This window comes from Dermacentor andersoni, chromosome 1 (assembly GCF_023375885.2).
Source record: "Dermacentor andersoni chromosome 1, qqDerAnde1_hic_scaffold, whole genome shotgun sequence".
Taxonomy (NCBI): Eukaryota; Metazoa; Arthropoda; class Arachnida; order Ixodida; family Ixodidae; genus Dermacentor; species Dermacentor andersoni.
Genome location: NC_092814.1, coordinates 119,683,692 through 119,705,191, shown reverse-complemented (window position 1 = coordinate 119,705,191; position 21,500 = coordinate 119,683,692). Strand labels below are relative to the sequence as shown.

At 50.0% G+C, this 21,500-nt stretch overlaps 1 protein-coding gene across 1 annotated transcript in view; it reads right to left on the bottom strand.

The window, feature by feature from the left end:
- The window catches only part of LOC126545759 (dorsal root ganglia homeobox protein-like), a 55,886-nt gene that overhangs the window by 2,506 nt on the left and 31,880 nt on the right, over nt 1–21,500 (bottom strand). The window contains exon 2 of the mRNA XM_050193732.3: nt 2,576–2,763. Coding sequence (XP_050049689.1) covers nt 2,576–2,763 — 188 coding nt within the window. The remainder of the gene's footprint in view (nt 1–2,575; nt 2,764–21,500) is intronic.

The following is a 21,500-nucleotide window of genomic DNA, read 5'->3' as shown; positions in this document are numbered from 1 at the left end:
TCTCGCATACCATATAGTTATTAACTGGAGGTCACTGAATCCCACAACGTACCACACCTTTTGAATCCGAAGAGCCAAATTCTTTTTTCAGACAGTGAAGTTGAGAAATTTGTGTTATTTATTGGCAACACATAATGAGCAGCATTGGATATTAGTAAATGTGCGATATTCTGTGATTAACTAAATGGTTAGCTAAATTTCGCTAAAACCTATAAGTAATATGACTTTAAGAAGACTACAGTCGCAGGACTGGAGCCGGCGAGTCCTCAAGACACGTCTCTTAATAGAAATCATGAGGCTAGCGATTTCGAGATATCCGTCCTAAAAATGTGGCATAGTATAGACTGGTGAAGAGTTAAGTGCTGGGCTAGTTGGTGATCTTGCATACTGAAAAGATTTTGCGCCAAAAAACAACACACACAAGAAAGACGACGATAACAGTGTGGCTTCGCTAGACTGGTGTTCCACTTAGTTTTGTTTTTGGGTGCTCTGAAAATCTGGGTATGCGTATGCGGCGAAGGCATACGGTGGATATCGGATGCGCCTCGTACACGTAGAATGAGGGACAGCACTGTGTGCTCCGCATAGCTTGACGCATTATAGCTTGACTGCCGGCGCTCAATCCGCGTTTTGCATGGTCGTATACAACGCATGCGCAGAACCCCAGCAACGAGCGTAGAAAACAATTTGTACGGCGTCGGACGCGCACTCAAGCGTAATTGTCTTTTTCATCATGAAAAAAGGATGGCATCATCTTTCATGCGGAAACTGGCATGATAACTCTTGAGAGCGCCCTTGAGAGCGCTTCTGTGCGTTTCTTCTCGTTCACTGGACGGCACCATGAAGCGGAAGTATGATGCTTACTTAGATGCTCCCCTGATGAGTCATTTTTTTGTGCAGAGCCCAGATACAGACTGAGTTCCGAAAGAGTTGCCTTCCAGAAATATACACTTGTCCCTCCAAGGTTAGTAGTTGGCGTCGGGCGCCCCACGCCTCGTCCACAAGGCTAAAACAATTTTTTGTCAGCTCTATATTACTTGTGCCCTTTATCATTTAGAGACAAATCAATCACTTATGCAGATAACAGTGTGGCTTCTTGTTCGCTAATTCAGTACAAGTGGCACAGGGATTCAGCACTTTTCCAGGTGCGTTGTGCTTGGGTGTCACCCAGCAAACGCGCCCACAGCTTCCGCGTTACTCAGTCTGAACTGATTCAACGCGTCCCTCCCGCCGAAAATTCGCTCCGTTGGCTCGCTTTTACCCCTAGTCACGAGACAGTGATATCCGGGTGCTCGTGTTTCTTAAATCTCTTTTTCTTTTTTCCCCGCAATGCAAACTCGTGAATCACAAGCCACATATATATATGCCCTGCATGTGTTCGGCCAGAATCAGAGGTCGCTGTGTAGACAGCGTTTTACTGCTCTAATGATCCCACCAGACGTCGCTCTTAAAACCAACAGGCGCAACTTCTGCAGGCTGCGCCCCACAGCTTCGTACAACGGGTCGACGACGCCCGGAGACTTCCGGCGGCCGCGCGCGGAGCGCAAGCCCGCAATGCTCCCCCCCCCCCCCCCCCTCCTTCTGAAATCTCCGCTCGACCCCGCGAGTGCAGCCAAAAGTTCCCGCCAGCTGATGGGGCGGGCGAGCTGCGGAAGAGCGCGCGCCAGGGCGTCGGCGATGCTTATCTCCCCGCCGGGAGGACCGACACTCGGCGACAACGAGGCGTCGGCAGCCGCAGTTCGGGGCCCCGACGGCGGGCCCGTCTGCGTCGCGCGGATCGCGTTACAGGCACGCAAGGCGAAGGAAAAGCGAAACCGTACTCCCGCGCATTTTACGCTACGCGCGGATAAGCGTGGCTGACTCCAGGAAAAACTGTTGTGTCAACGACGCTCAACCTCCCGTGCCACAGCTCGTTTCCGTTTTCCCCGGCGAAACGCGTTCGGAAGCGCGGTGAATTGAATTCGCGCAAGAGGCAGAAGCAAATGGTGCGCCCATCGACGCACAAAAACAAAAATGCGGCCACCGCGGCGGGCGTATAAATCCATACTGAAAACGAATGTTACTCTAAGTATACTTTAGCACAACGGAAAATTGAGCGAGTTGGCTGACCACATTTTAATGTAGCCTAAAAAGACGGAGAGCAAGTAGTAAAAGTAGCGATCGTGTATCTTCGTACTGTAACTGTACTTCGTCGTTTTGCGCTACAGGTAAATGTTATTACTCTAGATATGAATTTCGTAGCCAAGAGAACGATCGAGACTAGATGCTATGCAGATAACGCCCAGACTGCTCGTGCAAACGCTTGGAGTAAAATATCCTGGGTCGCTCCACGAAAACAAACAATAAATTGCGTTAAAGCATTTGTTTACAACGTCTATAGAATGCTTATTATTGTGCTACTGAAAGTTGTGCGAATTTATTATCACTACCAATAGCGACGCAGTCATAATGTACCTCACCATCGTACGCTTACTCACGGCAGTATCTGGATTTGCTGAAATGGATCGGCTGCATACAAAAACGAGCTGGTCGAACAAGAGCGGACCGGCTCGTTCTTTTGCAAACGCCGGCTCACCTGTACGCGTGCCTCGCTGAGGTTCACCCTGGCGGCCAGCTCTTCGCGGGCGAAGGCATCCGGGTAGTGGCTGCGCTCGAACGCCTTCTCCAGGGCGCTCAGCTGCTGGGCGCTGAACGCGGTGCGGCTGCGTCGGGCGGCGTCGGACGCGCGGCTCTCGGCAGGCTCAACGTTGCTCCGGCTGGGCGCTGCGGGAAGAGGCAACGGGCGCGAGCCGCTAACCGCTGCTCCCACGGGCCACGCGGCAGCAGGCGACAACTGATCGCCACCGGCGACAGAGTTCGAACCGTGACACCGTCGAATGCTGCCAGCCCTTTTGCTCACTCTTTCTCTCTCTGAACACGCTTGTTGATTATTGGGTTTATAACGTCCCGAAGGAGCACGGGGCAATGAGAGACCGAGGTGGGGAGGGGCGTGTGTGTGTGTCTATAAAAACGTTCTTCCTTAAATTGCATTCTGAAACAATATTGGCTGTCAGGACTTTGGGTACACGTTCAATAGACATTTTCGCGACATCCATTAATTGTCGCTCCTGTGATGCACCCGAAATAATTTGTTTTATAGGCTGCCGAGATGCCGTTTTAATTCGGGATGTGCATCAGAGACTTTGATCTGAATCATCATTCCGTGCGATATATCGTGCCAACTAGCTGCGACGATGTACCCTTCGATATGTTTATGTTCATTGAAATGCATACAGCTTGTGGAAAAGACGCATTTTGAATCGAAATGTCGAACCTATGATTTCATCTGCAACTAATTTGATTCAAAGAATCTTCCAACTGAAACATCTATAGGAACGAACTGAATTTCGCCCAGAGTGTTATCCTGTATTGTTAAGGTATTTATCCTTACCACCATTTGAGTGTTTCTTGTGAAAATCAACCCTCACATGAGCAGCAACTCCATGGTGCTCTGTGTATGCCTTCCTCGTAGCGCACGTCGAAGAGAATTCTTAGCTCTTAATCTGTTTGCTTCTCGCAAGTGCCTTAAGTGCCTTAAATAAATACCACGAAAAGAAAAGGTGATTGGGGCCGAATGGTAGAGCATCAGGCTGCATTGTTGGATGTCCGCGGTTCGTTCCCATCATCGGGCACGTAATTATTTTTTTTTTTGTTTTCCTTAGGTGTGCGCTATTCGACAAAACAGCAACTTCACCCAGCAGCTACGATCAGGAAAGTCCGGGAGGCTTCGCCGAGAAAGCTTCGCTTAAAAATAGAGGAAGTATCAATGCAGGCGAGAGATCAACACAATCACTCTAAAGTAGTTGGCGACGAATGAGAAAGGTTTAAATTAAAGATCGGTTGAAATACTGCACTCAGAACAATATAAATGTGTCGTTCTCGCTATAACGCAGCGTTTGGTACCAAAGCGCAGATATCACGTTTCAGTGAATAGTGTTATTTTAATGCGATTAACATTCTTAGGATACTTCACGTGCTTTCCGGAAAACTACACTTGAAGTCCGCTAACATGCACTATTCTTTTGTTTTTATGAATTTCGTGAAACCCGCTGAGAAATTTCAACGAGAAAAATCCGCTATTTCTTTATGTGAATTCCGTGAAACCTGCTGAGAAACTTCAACTTGAAAGATCAAACACTATTAAGATACCTTTTATTCAATCTCTCTCAGCTTCTGGTAGTACTTCACATTTCCTCATAAAAAGCAAGGACGACAAAATAAAAAAAAGAAAGAATGAAAATAACCCGATGCAAATGGAAAGGTTTGTAAAAGAGGTCCCACAGCAGGAGCTTCTTCGGGAGTCTCTTTCGACTCTTTCAAATGCTTTGCTGTGGCTTTGTTTTGAAATCTCCTGGTGTCAGCCTCGTCAAATGCAATGCTGACGGCGAGAAAATTCCACATGTCAAACTGTTCACCACTCTAGCAGGGCCTCGTGCTCTTAGTAAAAAAAAAAAAAAAGAATGAAAACGCACACCGACACATTATTAAAAAAAAACAGTGAACAAAATGTCCTGAACTGAGAAAATGGAAATGTCACTCAAATGGGACCCATGATATCAGCTTTTTCGGGATCGAATGTGCGGCACCTTTTTGGCGACTGACTTGTTTGGTGAGCCAAGCTCGGCATATAAAGTGGCATGGACCATGATAATCACGGCTATGGCACCGAAGGACCACACAACCGCGGACATGATGTTTGCGGCGCAGAGAAGAGGCATCGCCACCAATGTGGCCGCAATCAGCCTGTGGTTCCTGGTGAGTGCCAGCCTCGTGCCCCACACGAGCGCAGTCTCGCCGCGGTGATGTAGCTTGAACGCGGCGCACACGGCACCAATCGCTGCGGTGGTCGCCACTAGTGCCACGCTGGACATGTCACAGCCCGCCATGATGCCGACGAAAATGACGCAGTAGTTGCTGCGGAAGCGGTCCATGTTCGATCGGATCCGGTTGGTGAGCTCCTGGGCCGACTTCGGAATGGAAAACTTGGTGGTGTCCGCGAAATCTTTCCACGGCTGTGCGCGGTTGAGCGTTCGCTGGACCAGGACACGATGGCACGGCGAACGTCAAGCTCATCCTGTCTGGGAGTCGAATAGAGGCGCCTGCGCTGCAACACGCGGAAGGTGACTGGGGCATCACCTGAAGACTTCGGCCTGTGGTTCAGGAACTCCTGGACTTCGCCTTGCTCACAGTTAATGTCTTCGAGGTACTTATAATCAGCCGCTGTGCTGGGAGTTGATGTATGGATGGAAGCGGTCGCTGTCCTTGACGAGCTCGGCAGCAGATTGACGTGGCGCTAGCACTGCTCAGAGCTTGCGTGTCACGTGTCACGGCACGTTCACTGAAGAATTCTCGAAGATGAAGATGCAGAATCCGGTAGAGAAAGGATGAAAAAGACAAATTGTGCGCTACCAAAATTTTAAAGCAAAGCTTTCTTTTAGGCCTGACATACGGGCAAAGTCCATTCGAAGTAAACCTCTTTCCTTTACCGAACCCCCTACTAAAAGCAGTTTCGCCAAGTTTCGCCGCTGATACAGAGTACGGCGCAATATGCGTTATAAGGACGCAGGAGTTCACATGGCGCTGCTTCTTTAAACCGAAACTGACAAAACGGTAAAAAAGTAGTGTATTGGGTGAACGGAAAGTCAAAGAAAAAAGAAAAGAAAAGGTAAACTATCTTTAGTTCTGTCAAATGCATTAAAATTTTTAAGGCGAGCATCGCATACGGTCCACTCTGCTCGCATTTCATTTGTTCAGCCGTTGCGAAGAATTGCCACCGATTTCACTAATGTATTAGCGCGCCTGTCAGACGCCAAACGCACGCAGTCAGCTTGGCTGCAATTGCTCAGTCGGCTTGGTAGCAGGTTGAGAGAGCGTTTTGGAATGCTGACCTAGCCGTCCCACGCCGGAATGAGCGTTGTGCGAACACGTACCGTGGCGAACACGCCCTATAGCGTTCCTGTAGTGCAGCTGCGTGAGAGTTGTTAGCAGAGGTTTGTCTGAATGGAAATGTGCATGGAGCTTCCCAACCCTGACAACATTTGGACTGTGAGAACCGCGATTCCACATTTAAGCCGCATGGGAACGAAGCTATAGAGCGAAGAAACTGCCGGAGGCTAACATGATGCGACAGTGGCGACAGCGCCTGCCACGGTTTGAGATTAGCACTGCAGTAAAATTGCGCCACTGCTAAGTATAAAACTGTTAAGGAAGCAGTAGACTTATTGATAAGTCACCATTGTGTTTAAAGCGAAGCTTTGCGAACCTCGCCGGGTTTCGTGATCGTGGGAGCTGCAGCCTGGCTGTTCGCTTCGCGATTAGGCCAACCAATCACAGCGGAGGACGCGCGGCGCGCGCACGGCTGGGTTCCTTGCAGCACCACCAGATGGCGCTCGCCTCCGCGCGTCCGGGATGAGATGGAAAGGGATGAGAAGCGAAGAGCAAGTTGATATCAACAAGGGACTGAGACAGGGTTGCCCTCTATCCCCGCTGCTGTTTATGATGTACATGGTAAGGATGGAAAGAGCGCTTGAGTGGCTTTGATCTCTCATACAGACAGGCGGGTACAGTAGTAGAGCAGCAGCTTCCAGGTTTGTTTTATGCGGACGACATTGTGTTGCTAGCTAACAAGCAAAGTGATATGCAACGCCTGGCTAATACCTGCGGACAGGAAGGCGATAATTTAGGCCTGAAATTTAGCGTTAAAAAACCAAGTGTTATGGTATTCAATGAAAACAGTTAAAAGACAATGTCAGTGCAGGGCCAGGAAATACCTCGGGTAAAACACTATATATACCTTGGTATATGGATAAAAGAAGGCAATAGATATATGGAAACACAGGAAAAAACAATAATAGCAAAGGGGAAGAGTCCCGGCCACGGCGGCCGCATTTCGATAGGGGCGAAATGCGAAAACACCCGTGGGTACTTAGAATTAACTGCACGTTAAAGAACCCCAGGTGGTCCAAATTTCCGGAGTCCCATACTACGGCGTGCCTCCTAATCATATCGTGGTTTTGGCACATAAAACCCCATAATTTAATTTTAATTTTTAAAGGGGAAGAAAAATGAGGCCATAATGAAACACAGAGCGCTATGGGGATACAATAGGTACGAGGTGCTCTGCGGTATGTGGAAAGGTGTAATGGTTCCAGGACTTACATTTGGAAATGTGCTTGTTTGCTTGAAGTCAGGAGTACCATCAGGACACGATGGCAACCAAAGGTCAGTGAGACGCCTCACAGTGGGCACTCACAGGAAGACTACAAATGAAGCTGTGCAGGGTGATACGGGCTGGACAAGTTTTGAAGTTAGGGAAGCTCAGAGTAAAATTGATTATGAAGAACGACTGAGGAATATGGAAGAAAGTAAGCGGAAAGCGGAAAGTCAGAGAGGCTGAAATAGTCTCATGGGTGGTGGCAATGGAAAAGAAACTTTGCTATGAGTAAGTACATAAAAGGAAAAAAAAAACGAAATCGGGAAAGAAGCAATTTATGATAACTCAAAAGGAAGCTTATTACTTTTTGAAGCGAGATCAGGATGCCTTAGAACACGCACTTATGAAGTGAGATACAACAAGGAAGAAGAAGCATGTGCTTGCTACGGTAAAGCTAGGGAAACGAGGGAGCATGTTTTATTAAAATGTGAAGATGTCTGCCCAGTGGTCGATTTGGGCACCTCTGACCTCTTTGAATCCCTTCGGTTCAGCGAGAGCAAGGGGAAAGTGAACATGTCCGCAATAGAGATAAGAGGCTATTGGAATATTGGAATATTGGAATATTGGAATATTGGAATATTGGAATATTGAAATAGGCTATTGGAGATGCGAGCTAGGTAGTGCAATAAATTACGGAACCGCATCCACTGAAGCTTTATCGCAGTTGTCGCGTCCCCCTTTGCCCTCGGAAATGTACAGCAACGGAAATGCTCTGACGATAACGCCTGGTGGTCACTGGCCGCATCACAGAGAGAGACGCAGCTTCGGTGGAAGAACGCAAGACGTGGACGACTGGCTGACCCACTACCAACGGGTGAAGAGACACAACAGATGGGACACAACTGCTCAGCTCACGAATGTCGTGTTCTTTTTGACTAACACAGGGACAGCCATAAGCGTCAATTACGGAGTCGGGGGGGGGGGGCGCAGTGGTATTCTCGACCCTCCCCCTCCTCCCCCGACTATTCGTTTTATTAAAGGAATAGTGCGCTTGAAGGCGTATATTTGTCGCAGTGAGGATATTTTGGCAGCGTTTGTTGTTCCATTGAATAATTCCGTTGTGAACAGAACCTCTGATCAGCATATTGCACCGGTGCCGGAGTAGCCGCCACAGGAGGAGAGGGCAGCGAGAAAAGAGGAGGGCAATCATTCCCGAGGGCTGCAAAACAGCACCTAAACCTGCAGACGCCACAAAGCTCTCGTGCCACAGCAGATGCCGCCAGGCCCGGCTTTTCGCTTACGCACAAAGGTCTACTAAGGCATGTTTTTAACAGAGTTTTTTTTTTTTTTTTGCTCAACGTTTGCATTGTCGCCTATTGCCTACCTCCACAAACCCCAGAATAGCTCTGGACACCTTTAAAAATTTGATAACATATTTATTTTGTCGTTGCAAATGTCATGTTTATAACTGATCAGTTTGTGAGAAGTACGTTCGTACCGAAGGTCTTATAATCTGTTATAGTATTTACTGTTGGAGTGTGGTGACTAACGCGCCTCGCAACTCGGTTGCGCGACCGCACGCGCACTTTGCATCGGCGGTGAAAGTCCGACCGCCAACCACCGACCGCGAAATCGGGAGCCAAAGAAAGCTTTTCCATTTTAAAAATGCTTTGGTGGCAGCCACAGAGAAAAAAAAAATTTTTGGTCAAAGACACTGAAGAATGCTTACGTGTGGGAATGCGAAAGTATTGTAGTCGCTTTATGGAAATGTTTTCGCTTAGGTATTCATCCGCATGTAGTCGTGCACGTTGTAAACTTGCATGGCAGTCCTCTTTTTTTGTGTTCCTTTGTTTCATGTTCTGCGGCGTGCTTCCGTGGGCGACCAGGTTGCACAGATACCGCTGAGGTAGACGCCTCGGAGTGCATCCCAGTAGACACACCGCCGATAAAATCGGAAGAGCAAGCGTGGGAGGCAGCGACGTGACGTGTGCAATGGTGCACGCACTAGGCACACCTAGTTTTATACACTCGTGATTTGGCGCCGAGAGTGCATCGCAGTAGGCACAGCACCGATGAAATCGGAAGAGCAAGTGACACGTGGGAAACAGTGACGGAGGCAGTGACGTGAAGTGTGCAATGATACACGCACTAAGCACAACATTCGTCAGGCATGGCCGTGGGTCCACCGTGGCGTCGGGAAGCGTCCTCCTCTCGCGCCCTAGTGTCCTGGGTTCGATTCCTACCCAGATAGAAACGTACGAAGTTTTCATTTCCATTAAGGGACTTTGTTTACCTGGCTGACAAATTTGGCGTCAATCCGAGAATTTCTGATGTGTTTTTTTTTTCACTCATCGCGCCGTCGGCCATTTTTGGTACTAAATTTCGGTCACGCCGCCGAGGACAACGTCGGATTTTCGCGTAATGGGGCACATAAGGCTTTCGCATTAAAAGAATAAGCGCATCCCACGAATAGTATGAATTGATTTAAGCGAAGCTTTCACCGCTGTTTGTGCGAATCGCAGTTTTTGTTTAGCGAACATTTGTAAGTAAGAGCGCACGACAAAGTTGGACACATCTTGAACGGGAAGCGCCTAGCTCAATACATACTTGTGGTACTCGAACAAGCAGATTCTACCCATGACGACGAAGGGCAGACGGCGATGGCACGACGACACTTGACGGACAACGACGCAATGACAACGACTGCATGACGACGACGCAATGGCGACGATGGATTGACGCAGAAGGAATGACGACGACATCACGACAATGAGATGACAAACCTGGCATGGCTACGACAAAATGGAGACGATACAACGACCACGACGTCGCCACGACGTCGCCACGACACTATTAACACGAATGCATGACGGCGATTGGATGACGACGGCAGAGCGGAAAATATATAATGAGTACGAAGGCATAATGACGACACTATGACCACAACATTTATTCCTAATGAAGTGGGCTGACTTCCTCGTAGGGTAGAGCCCTTAGTTCAGGGCCTCATTGGCTCGCGCCACTCCGCGTGCCCGCTGGATCAGCCGTCGGTGCTCCTGTACGTGGGTCTAAGGTGGTCAGCGCAACCTCCCCAGGAGGAAGGTGTGGAAGGAATAGGGGAGTAACACGGAGGGTGTGCGCATTCCCAAGTGTAGTGATATACTGTGGACTTTGCTCCACAGTAGGGACAGTATGAGGAAGTCGTGAAGATAAAAGAGACAAGGGAATGAATTAGTTTCCAGCTGTCGCCGCGCGACAGCATCTTCTCGGTCAAGGGAATGATGTGGTGGGGGGAAGTGTCTCCTGTTATCTCCGTCATGTTGTAGAGTTTCTGTGTAGTTTAGTGGTGCTGTCGGTGCGTCGTCTGGGTTGGACAGCTCTTCCGATGGCGCCCGGTTAGCGAGCTCTCATTAGCGCGTTCATTACCATGGAGAGAGGCGTGTCCAGGTTCCTAGAAGATACGCACCCTGTGTAACGCTGTGGTATGTAATGATCTAAGGATGCAGTGTGTGTAGAGTGTCCCCATCCCTTGTGCCAAAGTCCTGCAGGCGGTTTGTGAATCAGTGGCCACTGTGATGGGTTGATCCGGTGTCAGCATGGTTGAAGCGTGGACGATGGCTAGAGTGATAGCAGCCTCTTCCGCTGTGCCACTGTCCACAATTTTCAGCATCGCCGAAGCCCTAAGAGTATCTGTGCTATGTAGTACGACTATAGACACAGGGCAGGTCTCTGTGGGTACCGGGGCACGTCGATGTATAGGACCGGTGTATCCGATGTGTCATCGCCAAAGAGTCCACTCAGGGCTTGAGCTCTTGCCTGTCTCCGGCCTTTACGACGGTCAGGGTGCATATTCCGGGAGAATTGGGGCCACGTGAATATTGTTTCGAATGCTAAGGGCAAAAAATGTGGGGTTTCCTTGGTGTTTGGTATCCTTAGCCGGGATAGAATGAGGCACCCCTGCCTTGTTCGTTGGAGGCGTTATAAATGGCAGCCCACGAAGGTCACCACGTATACCAAAAGCTGCGTTTCGGATACGAAAGAAAGCTGAGCAGAAAGGAATCGGGTGCCCGTGTCGACTTCGTAACTTGCGCAGCAGTTGTTCCGTTACGGCGAGTGTAACGGGATTGCACGGAACTTTATGGTTTTCGTGCCCTTTCGTGTTTTTCATGCACCTAAATCAGCCCTTTTAAGTACTCGGGGCCGCGAAAAGAGAAAGCAGCATATGACTAGAATGCGCAGGAACAGGGTTGTGCATGCGTCAGTGCTTCACTTGTTTCTTCGTTTTGCTTTTTGCGCGCAATGTCGGGGTGCTTGAATTGCTATAATTGTGCGAAGCTCACACTCAGGTACGCGATGAGCAGGTTTAGTCGTTCCTAACAGAGCTGGGAGGCGGGTGGGGGTGTATTTTCTAAGTGTCCACCTAGTGGACATGTCCATTTCGTATGCTGCTGAAGTACTTGTTGGCTGGGGGCACCTGTCTCATCACGCGTAGCCCAGCCCAGCCAAAGAGAACTTCAATAGCATCCGAAATGGCCGTGTCACTAGGTAGCCACTTACAGAATAACCCATCCCCCCTCCCCCGTGAATCCTTCAGCAATATTAATGACGGATATGCAAATTATTGCGTCTTCTCTATTCACTGCAAATAATAAATCAATACGAATAAAAAAAAATAAAGCTTCTGTCACTGGCAGCACACGCGACTTAATATGCAATGCTTGTATCTCGGACACTGCAATTTTGGTTATGCTGCTGAGTGTGTTGGTTGTCAGTGTGAACAGAGCTTATACAGACCATGCTGCTCATAGTTCGTGTCTTAAAAGTTGCCTGACCTACATAAACATGTAAGCGGTAGACCTTCCCGTGCGACTGCGTGCAGAGTCCAACAATAGAAATTCCATTTATTGTACTGCTGTGTGGTGTATTGCATTGACAAACCAAGGTAAAGATGCAGCAAACCATGACAATGCCCCGAAGCTACAACATGCTACTCGCCTCTTAAAAAGCGAAGTACACGCCCACTAGATGGTGTCTGGTCCCTTTAAGAAACTGCCTCCGGCCCCAAAGACGGGTATATATACGCCGCTCATAGAGAAAAAAAGCTTCGCCAACAACACGACTGCAGTGAAGCGGACGACGTTGCAGGGTGCTTCTCGCTAAATTACCTTCGCGGCATAATTTTGTCATCTTAAATGGGATCGACGCATTTACCGTACTCCGGAGACGCCATGACGGTTGCGGTGCTTTCGGAACTCGCCATCGCGGGCGACTGACAACTGCGAACACCCTGGGGCCTGTTGTACCTCGCGCATTGCCCGCATGGTTCCGGCAGTCCCAAGGCAGCGCTCACAGTAAAATCATGATAATAATAATTTTAAAAAAACATGGCGGCAGCCTTCAAGCGCTGTATATCATGGTCTATAAATGTTAAATAAACGTGCCTTCAGAAATGCAGGGTGTCACTACATTGCTCAAATGCTAATCGCTTACCATCGACAGTCGTCGTGAGATGAATTCTGCCGCAGTTTGCTTTTTCTTTAAGAGATAGATTCCTTTATAACTATGCACTAAATTGAATACCATCCGCTAAACTTTTTCTTTGTACACGCTGAAAAAATTTCAACGAGAACTAAGAACAAGCAATGTCACGGCACGTTTTTATTCACGCTCTTTCAGCATCTAGCAGTCATTCACACATACCACAACAAGTGCCAAGTCTAAACATAAAAAAAAAGTGCAAATGGAAAAGTCTCTCAATGGGTATGCCACAGCACGAGGCCATTCGGCAGTATCTGGCGACTCTTTCGGATTCGTTGGTGGACCTGTATTTTGAAAACTCCTAGTGTCCACCGAGTAAAATGTAATGCACACTGCGAGAAAACTTGACTAGATATGTCCACCTGTTCAACACACGCCGCACTTCAAGTTCATTGTAAAAAGTAGAAAGAAAGAAAAATAGAGAGAAACCGCTCACCAACCCATTTGCGAAAAAAAAAAGTCACGAACAAAATGCCTTGAAGAACTGAATAGACAGAATTGTCACTCACAGATGAACACTGATATCATCTCTTTCGGGAATGTCCCGTACCTTTATTGGCTCGGTGAGCCAAGCTTGGCATGCAAAGTGGCATGGACCATGACAATCACGGCGATGGCACCGAAGGAGCACACAACGGCGGACATGATGTCGGCGGCGTAGAGAAGAGGCATCGCCACCAATGTGGCGGCGATCCTCCTGTGGTTCTTGGTGAGCGCCAGCCTCGTGCCCCACACGACCGCAGTCTCGCCGCGGTGGTGTAGCTTGAACACGGCGCACACGGCACCAACCGCCACGATGCTCGCCACTAGTGCCACGATCGACATATCACAGCACGCCAGGATGCCGAAGAAGATGGTGACGTAGTTGCAGCGGAAGCGGTCCACGTTCGATCGGATCCGGTTGATGACCTCTTGGGCCGACTTTGGAATGGAAAACTTGGTCGTGTCCGCGAAATCTTTCCACGGCTGTTCGCGGTCGAGCTGTTCGCTGAACCAGGACACGGCGGTTCGGTGAAAGTCAAAGACCTCCTGTATGGGAGTCGAGGAGAGGCGCCTGCGCGCCTTTACACGGAAGGTGGCTGGGGCATCAGCTGAAGACATCGGATTTGGGTTCAGGGACTCCTGGACTTCGTCTTGCTCACGGTTCATCTCTCGATGTAGCTATAATTAGCTGCTGTGCTGGTAGATGATGGCTGGATGGAAGCGTTAGCTGTCCTCCTTGGCGGGCTCGCCAGCAGATTGACGTGTCGCAGAGCTGTCGTGTCACGCGTCACGTGTCGCGGCACATTCGATGATGGATTCTCGAAGACGAAGAAGAAGCGCAATCCGACAGAGAAAGGAAGAGAAAGACGACTAATTCTCTATCAATTTTCTTGTGCTTAAGTTGCACTTTCTACTAGCATGCCGTCGATATCGAAATGAGAGGAAGAAATCCAAATTTTCATTCCGAAAATTGGGTACTCCTTTAACTACTCAAAATGTCGTCTCCTTCGGGAATTCATCATTGGGCTTAAGCTACGGGAACATCTGCGTGGCCATTTGCGACTATCTCTGTCAGACAAGAAGGCTGCCTTGTTAATTCTCGACATCAATAATTCGTTAGCTCATTAAATCATTGATTACGTGTTACAAATTATTCTGATGTCACACAAAAAAAGTTTTGCTGTTAACATATAACTACGATTACTTTTATTTCTGTATATGGAGGTAGATCTATTTCCTAATTATCATAAACGTTATACCTCACCCTGATTTACTTTCTCGTTTAGGTTTTTCTCTCTCTCCCTTCCCTTTAACCTTTAACCGCCGGTTACTTGGCCAATACCCTGTAGAGGGCAGGCGCCACTAGTTAGGAAGATGCAAGCTAGCAAATTGCCCAATGTCTCCTTCAATCTTGATTGAATATTTAATGCGATTAGCACTTCAGGATACTTCACGCACTTTCCGAAATGCTGGTTATTAACCATTCCGCCGCGAATTTGAGTCACTGATTATAGTCGATAGGTATTCTAATGGGTAAAGCATCGGGCTGCTGTGATGAGGGAAGCGGATTCGAAACCAACCGTCGTACTAACTTGGGTCACTGAGTATGCGACACCGGGTGTGTCCCACTGAGTGTGTACCGCACTTCAATGACCCTCTCTGGCGCCATCTTAGGGTCGCTGAGCATGTGCCGCGGTTCAATGAACACTTCGACGCCGACTTGGCGCATTGGGTGTGTTCCACTGGGACTGTGCTTGGTTAGCCTCGTATTCAAGCACCTGCCCAAACGTTTGTCCAATGTATACCGTGTTACAGGACAAAGGGATCTACTCTCTCTGTACAAAGCGATGAGCAAAGCCGACATTTTCCAAGCCGACATGTGCTTTCCTCGCCACTGTATCGGTCTATTCGATTCAGCCAAGTTTCTCTGCACCTTCTGCACCTATTCATGGTGCACTGCACCTAGACCCTCGATTCCCCGGGGTGCAGCAGTGCACCCTGCACCCCCGTGCTCGATTGAACGGTGTGCAAGGCAAGGTGCCGCCGCGGTGCACTGCACCCTTGAACCTTGCAGCGGGTGGGTGCAGCCCGGCACCCACTGCGGTTTTTCGTTTGAGGTGCCGTGCACCTTTTTCTGAATCGAACAAACCTTATATATGGAGGGTTCTTCTAAAGGGGAGAGGGGATAAGGCGGGTCGGTGCGGCAACGACAGAAGGTGTGTTAGCGGCGAGGGTGTAGAAATGAAAATAAAGGAGTGCTGTGCACAAGGCCAGTGACACGGCCGTGTGTCATCCGGCTTGTAAACGGCCGTGTGCACAGCACACCTCTATTACCTGCTTCACTGGTGTTAGTGGGGGATCATGTCTCTGAAAGAGATAATAAAAGGAGAAGGCAGAAAATGGTGCTCTTGAAAAACAAGAATTAAAAAAATCTGAAATGGAATAAATATGTAAATAAAAAAAGAAAAGAAAGAAAGAAAGAAAGAAAGAAAGAAAGAAAGAAAGAAAGGGGGAGGGTAAAAGCACTAAGCAACCAAAATACTTGTTGCCTATAGCTTGAAATTTAGCATAGCGAGTTATTCTAAAGCTCCCTTTGAAACGTTTATGTCTATTGGTTGCAATCTCTTGAACTTATGGATACGGTATGTTTCTCCGTATTTTCTTTCTTGTTCAGAACGGCAATTTGACTGTAAGATGTACAGATTAAGTTCATCAAAGTTATGACCTGGTTTGTTGAAATGCTCGGCGATGGCTTTGGGAAGCTTTTTAGCTGTGTCCACGTGATGTCCGTTTAATCTGACGCTCATTTATTGTCCCGTTTCACCGATATATTATTTATTACAGAAGGAACATTCAAGCATATAAATCACATCCGAACTTGTACAACTAAAGCTTGTTTTCACTTTTTTTTTTTTTTAATGCGAGGATAAATGCCTCAGGGCATACAAGGGTATGTGATGGGGGTGAATAAGGATGATTAAATGAATGAAAAAAGATTTGCTGACTTAATGAAGTCCAAGAGGGACCGATAATGCGGTCCCTGCGTCCAAGCAGTGTAATGGCTCAGATTATGCGGCGAGAGTCCCGCTGCTGCGAGGTGCCGGAGCCTCGTCGGTTTGAGTGCAGGGCAAACCCACAGCAGGTGGTGGATGTCGGCTTCAACATTTCGCGACTTGCAGAGTGGACACTCAGGACGAGGATATAGCGGGCGAAAGTGCGGCCACTTCCTAGTCACGGCAGGAGTGAGGGCTACCCCGACCCGGATCCTCCGAAGCGCAACCTCCTCTGCACGGGTAAGACCGCGGGGGAGGTTTACCGCACACGGAGGTATGAGAGCACGTGTGCGGCGCCGGAGGTGCTCCTTTCTTGTTAAAAGGAGGGTGGCATCATCTAGGTGAAAGAGTTGAGGCAGTGACGATGGAGAGGTCGCTAGACGGGTCGCAGAATCCGCACGGCTTTGGAAGCTTAGAAGGTCGCGTGGGATCCACTCGACAGATATTGGCTGCGGGATGCGTGCCGCCAGAAGATGGATCTCTTGGCATATGTCAGGGCTGCGACTGACGCGTCGCAGAAGCCGCGTCGCCTGGAGGGCATCAGTGCGGATGACGATGCGGGCCGTGGGGACCATGGGAAAGGCGGCTACAGAGCACAACGCTTCTCGGATAGCAAGGAGCTCAGCACAAAAGGAGGAAGGAGGTTCTTGGACTTGAAACCGGGTCGTCTTATTAAGGGCAGGTGCGCATGGGCAATAAATTGCAGTGGTTGTTTCACAGCCCTTAATGCTTGCATCCACGTAAAGGACGATGGAGCCAAGCGGCAGGTGGGCATCTTGAGCTACAATTCGGTCACGAAGCGACGCCGCCGCGTGAGTTGATGTCGGGCGATGTATATCAGTTGGCTTGTTATCACTCAGTTGTACAAAACTCCAGGGAGGAAGAACTGGCGATGGTGGTGGTAGAAGCGAGTTCGAGAAAGCGTAAGCCCTGAGAGCACACGGTGCGTGTGAAAGGCTGGTCTTAAGCTTGCGAGCATCACGTCGCTGCTGCACCAGCTCATCTAGTGTGTTGAGCTGTGCATTTTCTTGGAGAGCCACGATAGGGGTGATGCGGGGAAGGCAAGTGATGACCCTCATTGCCTCGCGATTAACAGCCTCAAGGCGATCCCATTGTGCCCTCGTCAAATGCTGGAATTGGGCTTGATAAATAAGGCGTGGTTGCACTACCGCCTTCACCAATTGTCGCGCAACATATGAGCGGGCGCCGCCCATTTTAGGAGCAATGCGCCTAATCAGACCCAACGTCTGAATTGCCTGCTTTTTAGCGCTGGAGAGCCAAGCAGTTCCGTTTCCCGACTCGTGTACCATCAGACCCAGAATTTTTATAGTTGAACATTGTTGAAGAGGGGTTCCGGACAGATGAAGACGAATGGGTGTTCCAGAGAGTTTACGCCGGCCCCAGCGATTGGCGACTGACATGTAAGCAGATTTGCTGACGGAAAGCCTAAGGCCGACCGAAGAGGCGTAAGTCGCCGTGATATCTAAAGCTGATTGAAGGGCAGCGGCTTGAGTCGGCAGGTCCTGATGAGTGCTCCATACCGTGATGTCATCAGCGTACAACAAGAACTTTATGTCGGGTACATCGTGCAAGCGCCATGCAAGCGGGATGAAAGCAATATTGAATAACGTAGGTGACAATACAGATCCCTGGGGTACGCCACGAAGAGGGACAAATGAGCCGACGGCGTTACCACTGAGGCGAATCGCAAAATGTCGGTCTTCAAGGAAAGATTTCACAAAATTCCGTACTCTAGGGGGAAAATGCAGCATGTCAATTGAAGCCAAGATGGCAGCATGACTGATGTTATCGTACGCCTTTTCGACGTCCATAGCGAGGACAGTACGGACACTGTGGCTACGAGTTGACGATAAAACCGAGGATGCCAAGACAGCCAGCCCATCTTCAGTACCTATGGATGGACGGAAGCCAATTTGAGCAGGGTGGTAGAAACCGTGGTGCTCTAGCCACCACGACATTCGTGTGGCTAGCATTTTCTCAGCAAGCTTGCACAACGTTGACGTTAGGGAAATGGGTCGGAAGTTGCCAAGGTCAGTCGGCGGCTTGCTTGGTTTCGGAATCGGGATCACAATAGCTGACTTCCAGCCTGGAGGGACAACACCATCTAGCCATACCTTGTTAATGGTGTCGAGGAGTTGAGGCAGCACAGCGGAACTCAGGTTCTTGTAGGCCTCATAAGTTATAGAGTCTGGACCTGGTGCTGTCTTGCGACTGGTACCATCTATCGCTGCAAGCAACTCAGGCATGGTGAAAGAGCTTGCAATCCCCTCGGAGTCTGCTGTAGATGGTAACCTGTCGATATGTGTCGGAATGCCTGCCAAGGGAGCACCATTGGCTGTTTGAGGCAACACGTCGTACTGCGGGAAAAACTTCCGGGCTGCTTCTCTGGCGAAATCATCCGGCGACAAGCCAGCAGCGAAGCAGGCTGTGGCTGCCGCGTCTGGACGGCGGCCACCGTGTTCCATGGCATGGAAGGTTCGCCAGAGAGAAGCATTCGATGTCTTGGATGAAAACCGCTCACACCACGTATGCCAGTGCCTCCGCGAGAGGTCGCGTTCATATCTGCGGGCCTTAGCAGTAAGGAAATTCAGTCTTGTACGTGCTTGTGCAGACGTGGGGTCTCGGGATGCTGCCAGCTCAGCTTGTCTGCGAGCAGCCCACAAGTTGAGCAGGCCGATATCCGGTGCCGGTCGATCGACGTCTACCCAGCTGATGGTTGTAGCTTCATTGAGCGCGCTTTGTATGCGGTCAACAAGTAGTGGTGACGAGTCCACAGAGGTATCTTGGAGAACGGTGCGAAATTTGTCCCAGTTGACCACAGAACACTTGCGGCGCAATCGGCGGGCCTGCGACGGATGAAGGCCGATGATGATAGGGTGATGGTCACTACCCCAGCAGTCGGGCTCCAGGTGCCAAGTGGGAGAGCCGGAACCCGACCACCACGTAAGATCCGGTGCGTATGTTGTACGTCGAGCTTGAGGCACAGCTCGCGTTGCTGAATCGGGATGGTTCAGTAGTACAAACAACGCATCCGCGAAGGCGTCCCGCACACGCCTACCTCGAGGGCTAGAAGTAGGGTACCCCCAATCTGGGTGAGGGGCGTTGAAATCACCACCAACTAAAATAGGACACGCTGGGTATTGGCGACGGACATTCACCAACCAGCCCAGATTAATTCTTGAAGAAGAGCCACCGGCTGGTCTTATGTAGTATGACACTACCACAACAGTTGCCTTGGGTAACTTCACAGCTACTGCCACTACCTCCTGATATGAGTTACACCAGTTTTCAAGAGAAAGGCAGACCTGAGGATAGCGCGTATCCACATACACTGCCGCCTTTCCTGGAGGAGCAGCTGTGTGCACGCGATGGTCACTCATCGAAGGAGACACGTATCCACTGAAGCCCGGAATGGCAGGCAAGGCGTTGGTCTCCTGTAGTAACAGGGCCCACACCTGCAACTTGTTCATACGTAGACGGGATTTAAGCTCCCCCACTTTCGTGGAGAGCCCTCTACAGTTCCATTGAAGCACGCCACAAACACCTGTGCCCGCCATTTTGATTACGAGTCCAGACGTTGCAAAATCACAGATGTCAGGTTGGATAACTGGCTGACCATGAACCGCAAAAGGGATGTTGTAGAGTTATCCGGCAACGGAGCTGAAGATCTGGTAGACTCTGCGACCGATACAGCGGGGCGTGACAGAGACGATGATGCAGCGGAATCGATACTTGTAGTGGTGTGAGATTCCACTGCACGTCGCCGACGCGCAAGTAGTTCACGGTGTTGTCGGAGCTTGGATACCTCCGCTAAAAGGCGGGCAATTTGATTGTCAACTGCTGCCATATCATCACGCGGATGTTCCGGCCCGCTCTGCTTCTGTATAACCAGCGGGCGACGGCGGTCTTTGCGAACTTTGTCGCTGTAAGTCTGTTGGGAATGGGGTGCAGGCGGGTCGGGCTCGGAAAGCTCTGGCCAGTCGTCGTCATCCCACTGGAGCGCCGCAAATCTGTTAGATATCAGCACTGGTTGTGTTGCAGCATGCTGAGGCCATTGCTTAGGAATCCCGCGACGAACCTTCTGAGTGGCCTTTTGCTTTGTGGGGCAAGTTGGAGAAGTGATCTCGTGGTCGTCGGTCTTGCAGAGTCCACATCGATAAGACACTGCGCCAGCTAATACAGCTTCATCTGGCGCTGTAAATGGACAGGATCGGCGCATGTGGCCCGGTCGGAAACATTTGTAACAATAGACGACACTGGGTTTATATGGCCGAGGTCGTAGAATGCAGCCATAGTAGTACAGGCGGGCTGGGGGAGTTGGTGGGCCCTGCAAGGTGACGATGCAAGAGCGCCCCTTTCCCATGTAACGCGCTTGAATGACACGGTGAGTAGGACAATAGAGCTCACGCTGGAGAGCAGTCTGGTCCTCGCCAACGTCAACGTTGTAAACCACACAGCGCTGTAGATCCGAGCCCTCTACCAGGTACACCTGGACCGGCACGGTGACCTCGCTCGTTATCGAGATACGTTGAAGCGTTTGCAAACGCTCGACAGCAGCCAATGTCGGCAGCCACACAGCGATGGTATTTGACTTCTTCCGGGCCGTGAAGCCGCGGAAGCCTGTGGTGCCAAGACAAGCGTCTAGGTTCGCCTGAATAATCCTGTTCGGAATCTCCGTGAGGCTTGTGGGGGCCAGAGCTTTAATGGTTGCTTTATAGCAAACTGAGCCCGGTGTCGACACAACTGGGTGGTCAGTCGTTAGACAGGAACGCTTGCCTTGGGAGCCGCTGTTGGCCGAACACGAATCTGGTGCAGATTGCTCCGAAGGACGCTTCTGAGAACCACGGGGGGCCGACGGCACAGATGGTAGCGCAGAAGACAAGTCCATAGGAGTACTCGTTTCATCATGCACAACAACTGGAGTCCCATTCCCGATCGGTGTCTGGGAAGCCATCGCCGGGCTCCGCCCTGAGGGCAGATCACTCACGGTCTGATGTGCATTTTGGGAAGGCGATGGGTGGGCTGTAGCCGAAGGACTTGGAGCAGGAACCAGGAGCTGGGATCCAGGCTCAGGTGTCAATTGTGCGGCCGGTAACGCCGTCGTGACGAGCGGCGCCGGCGAATCTACCGCCGCCAGCGCGTCACCGGAGGCACTAGGCCTAGTCCCAGTGTACAACTCAGCTGCAGGGCCGATGGGGTGACATTCGCTGAAT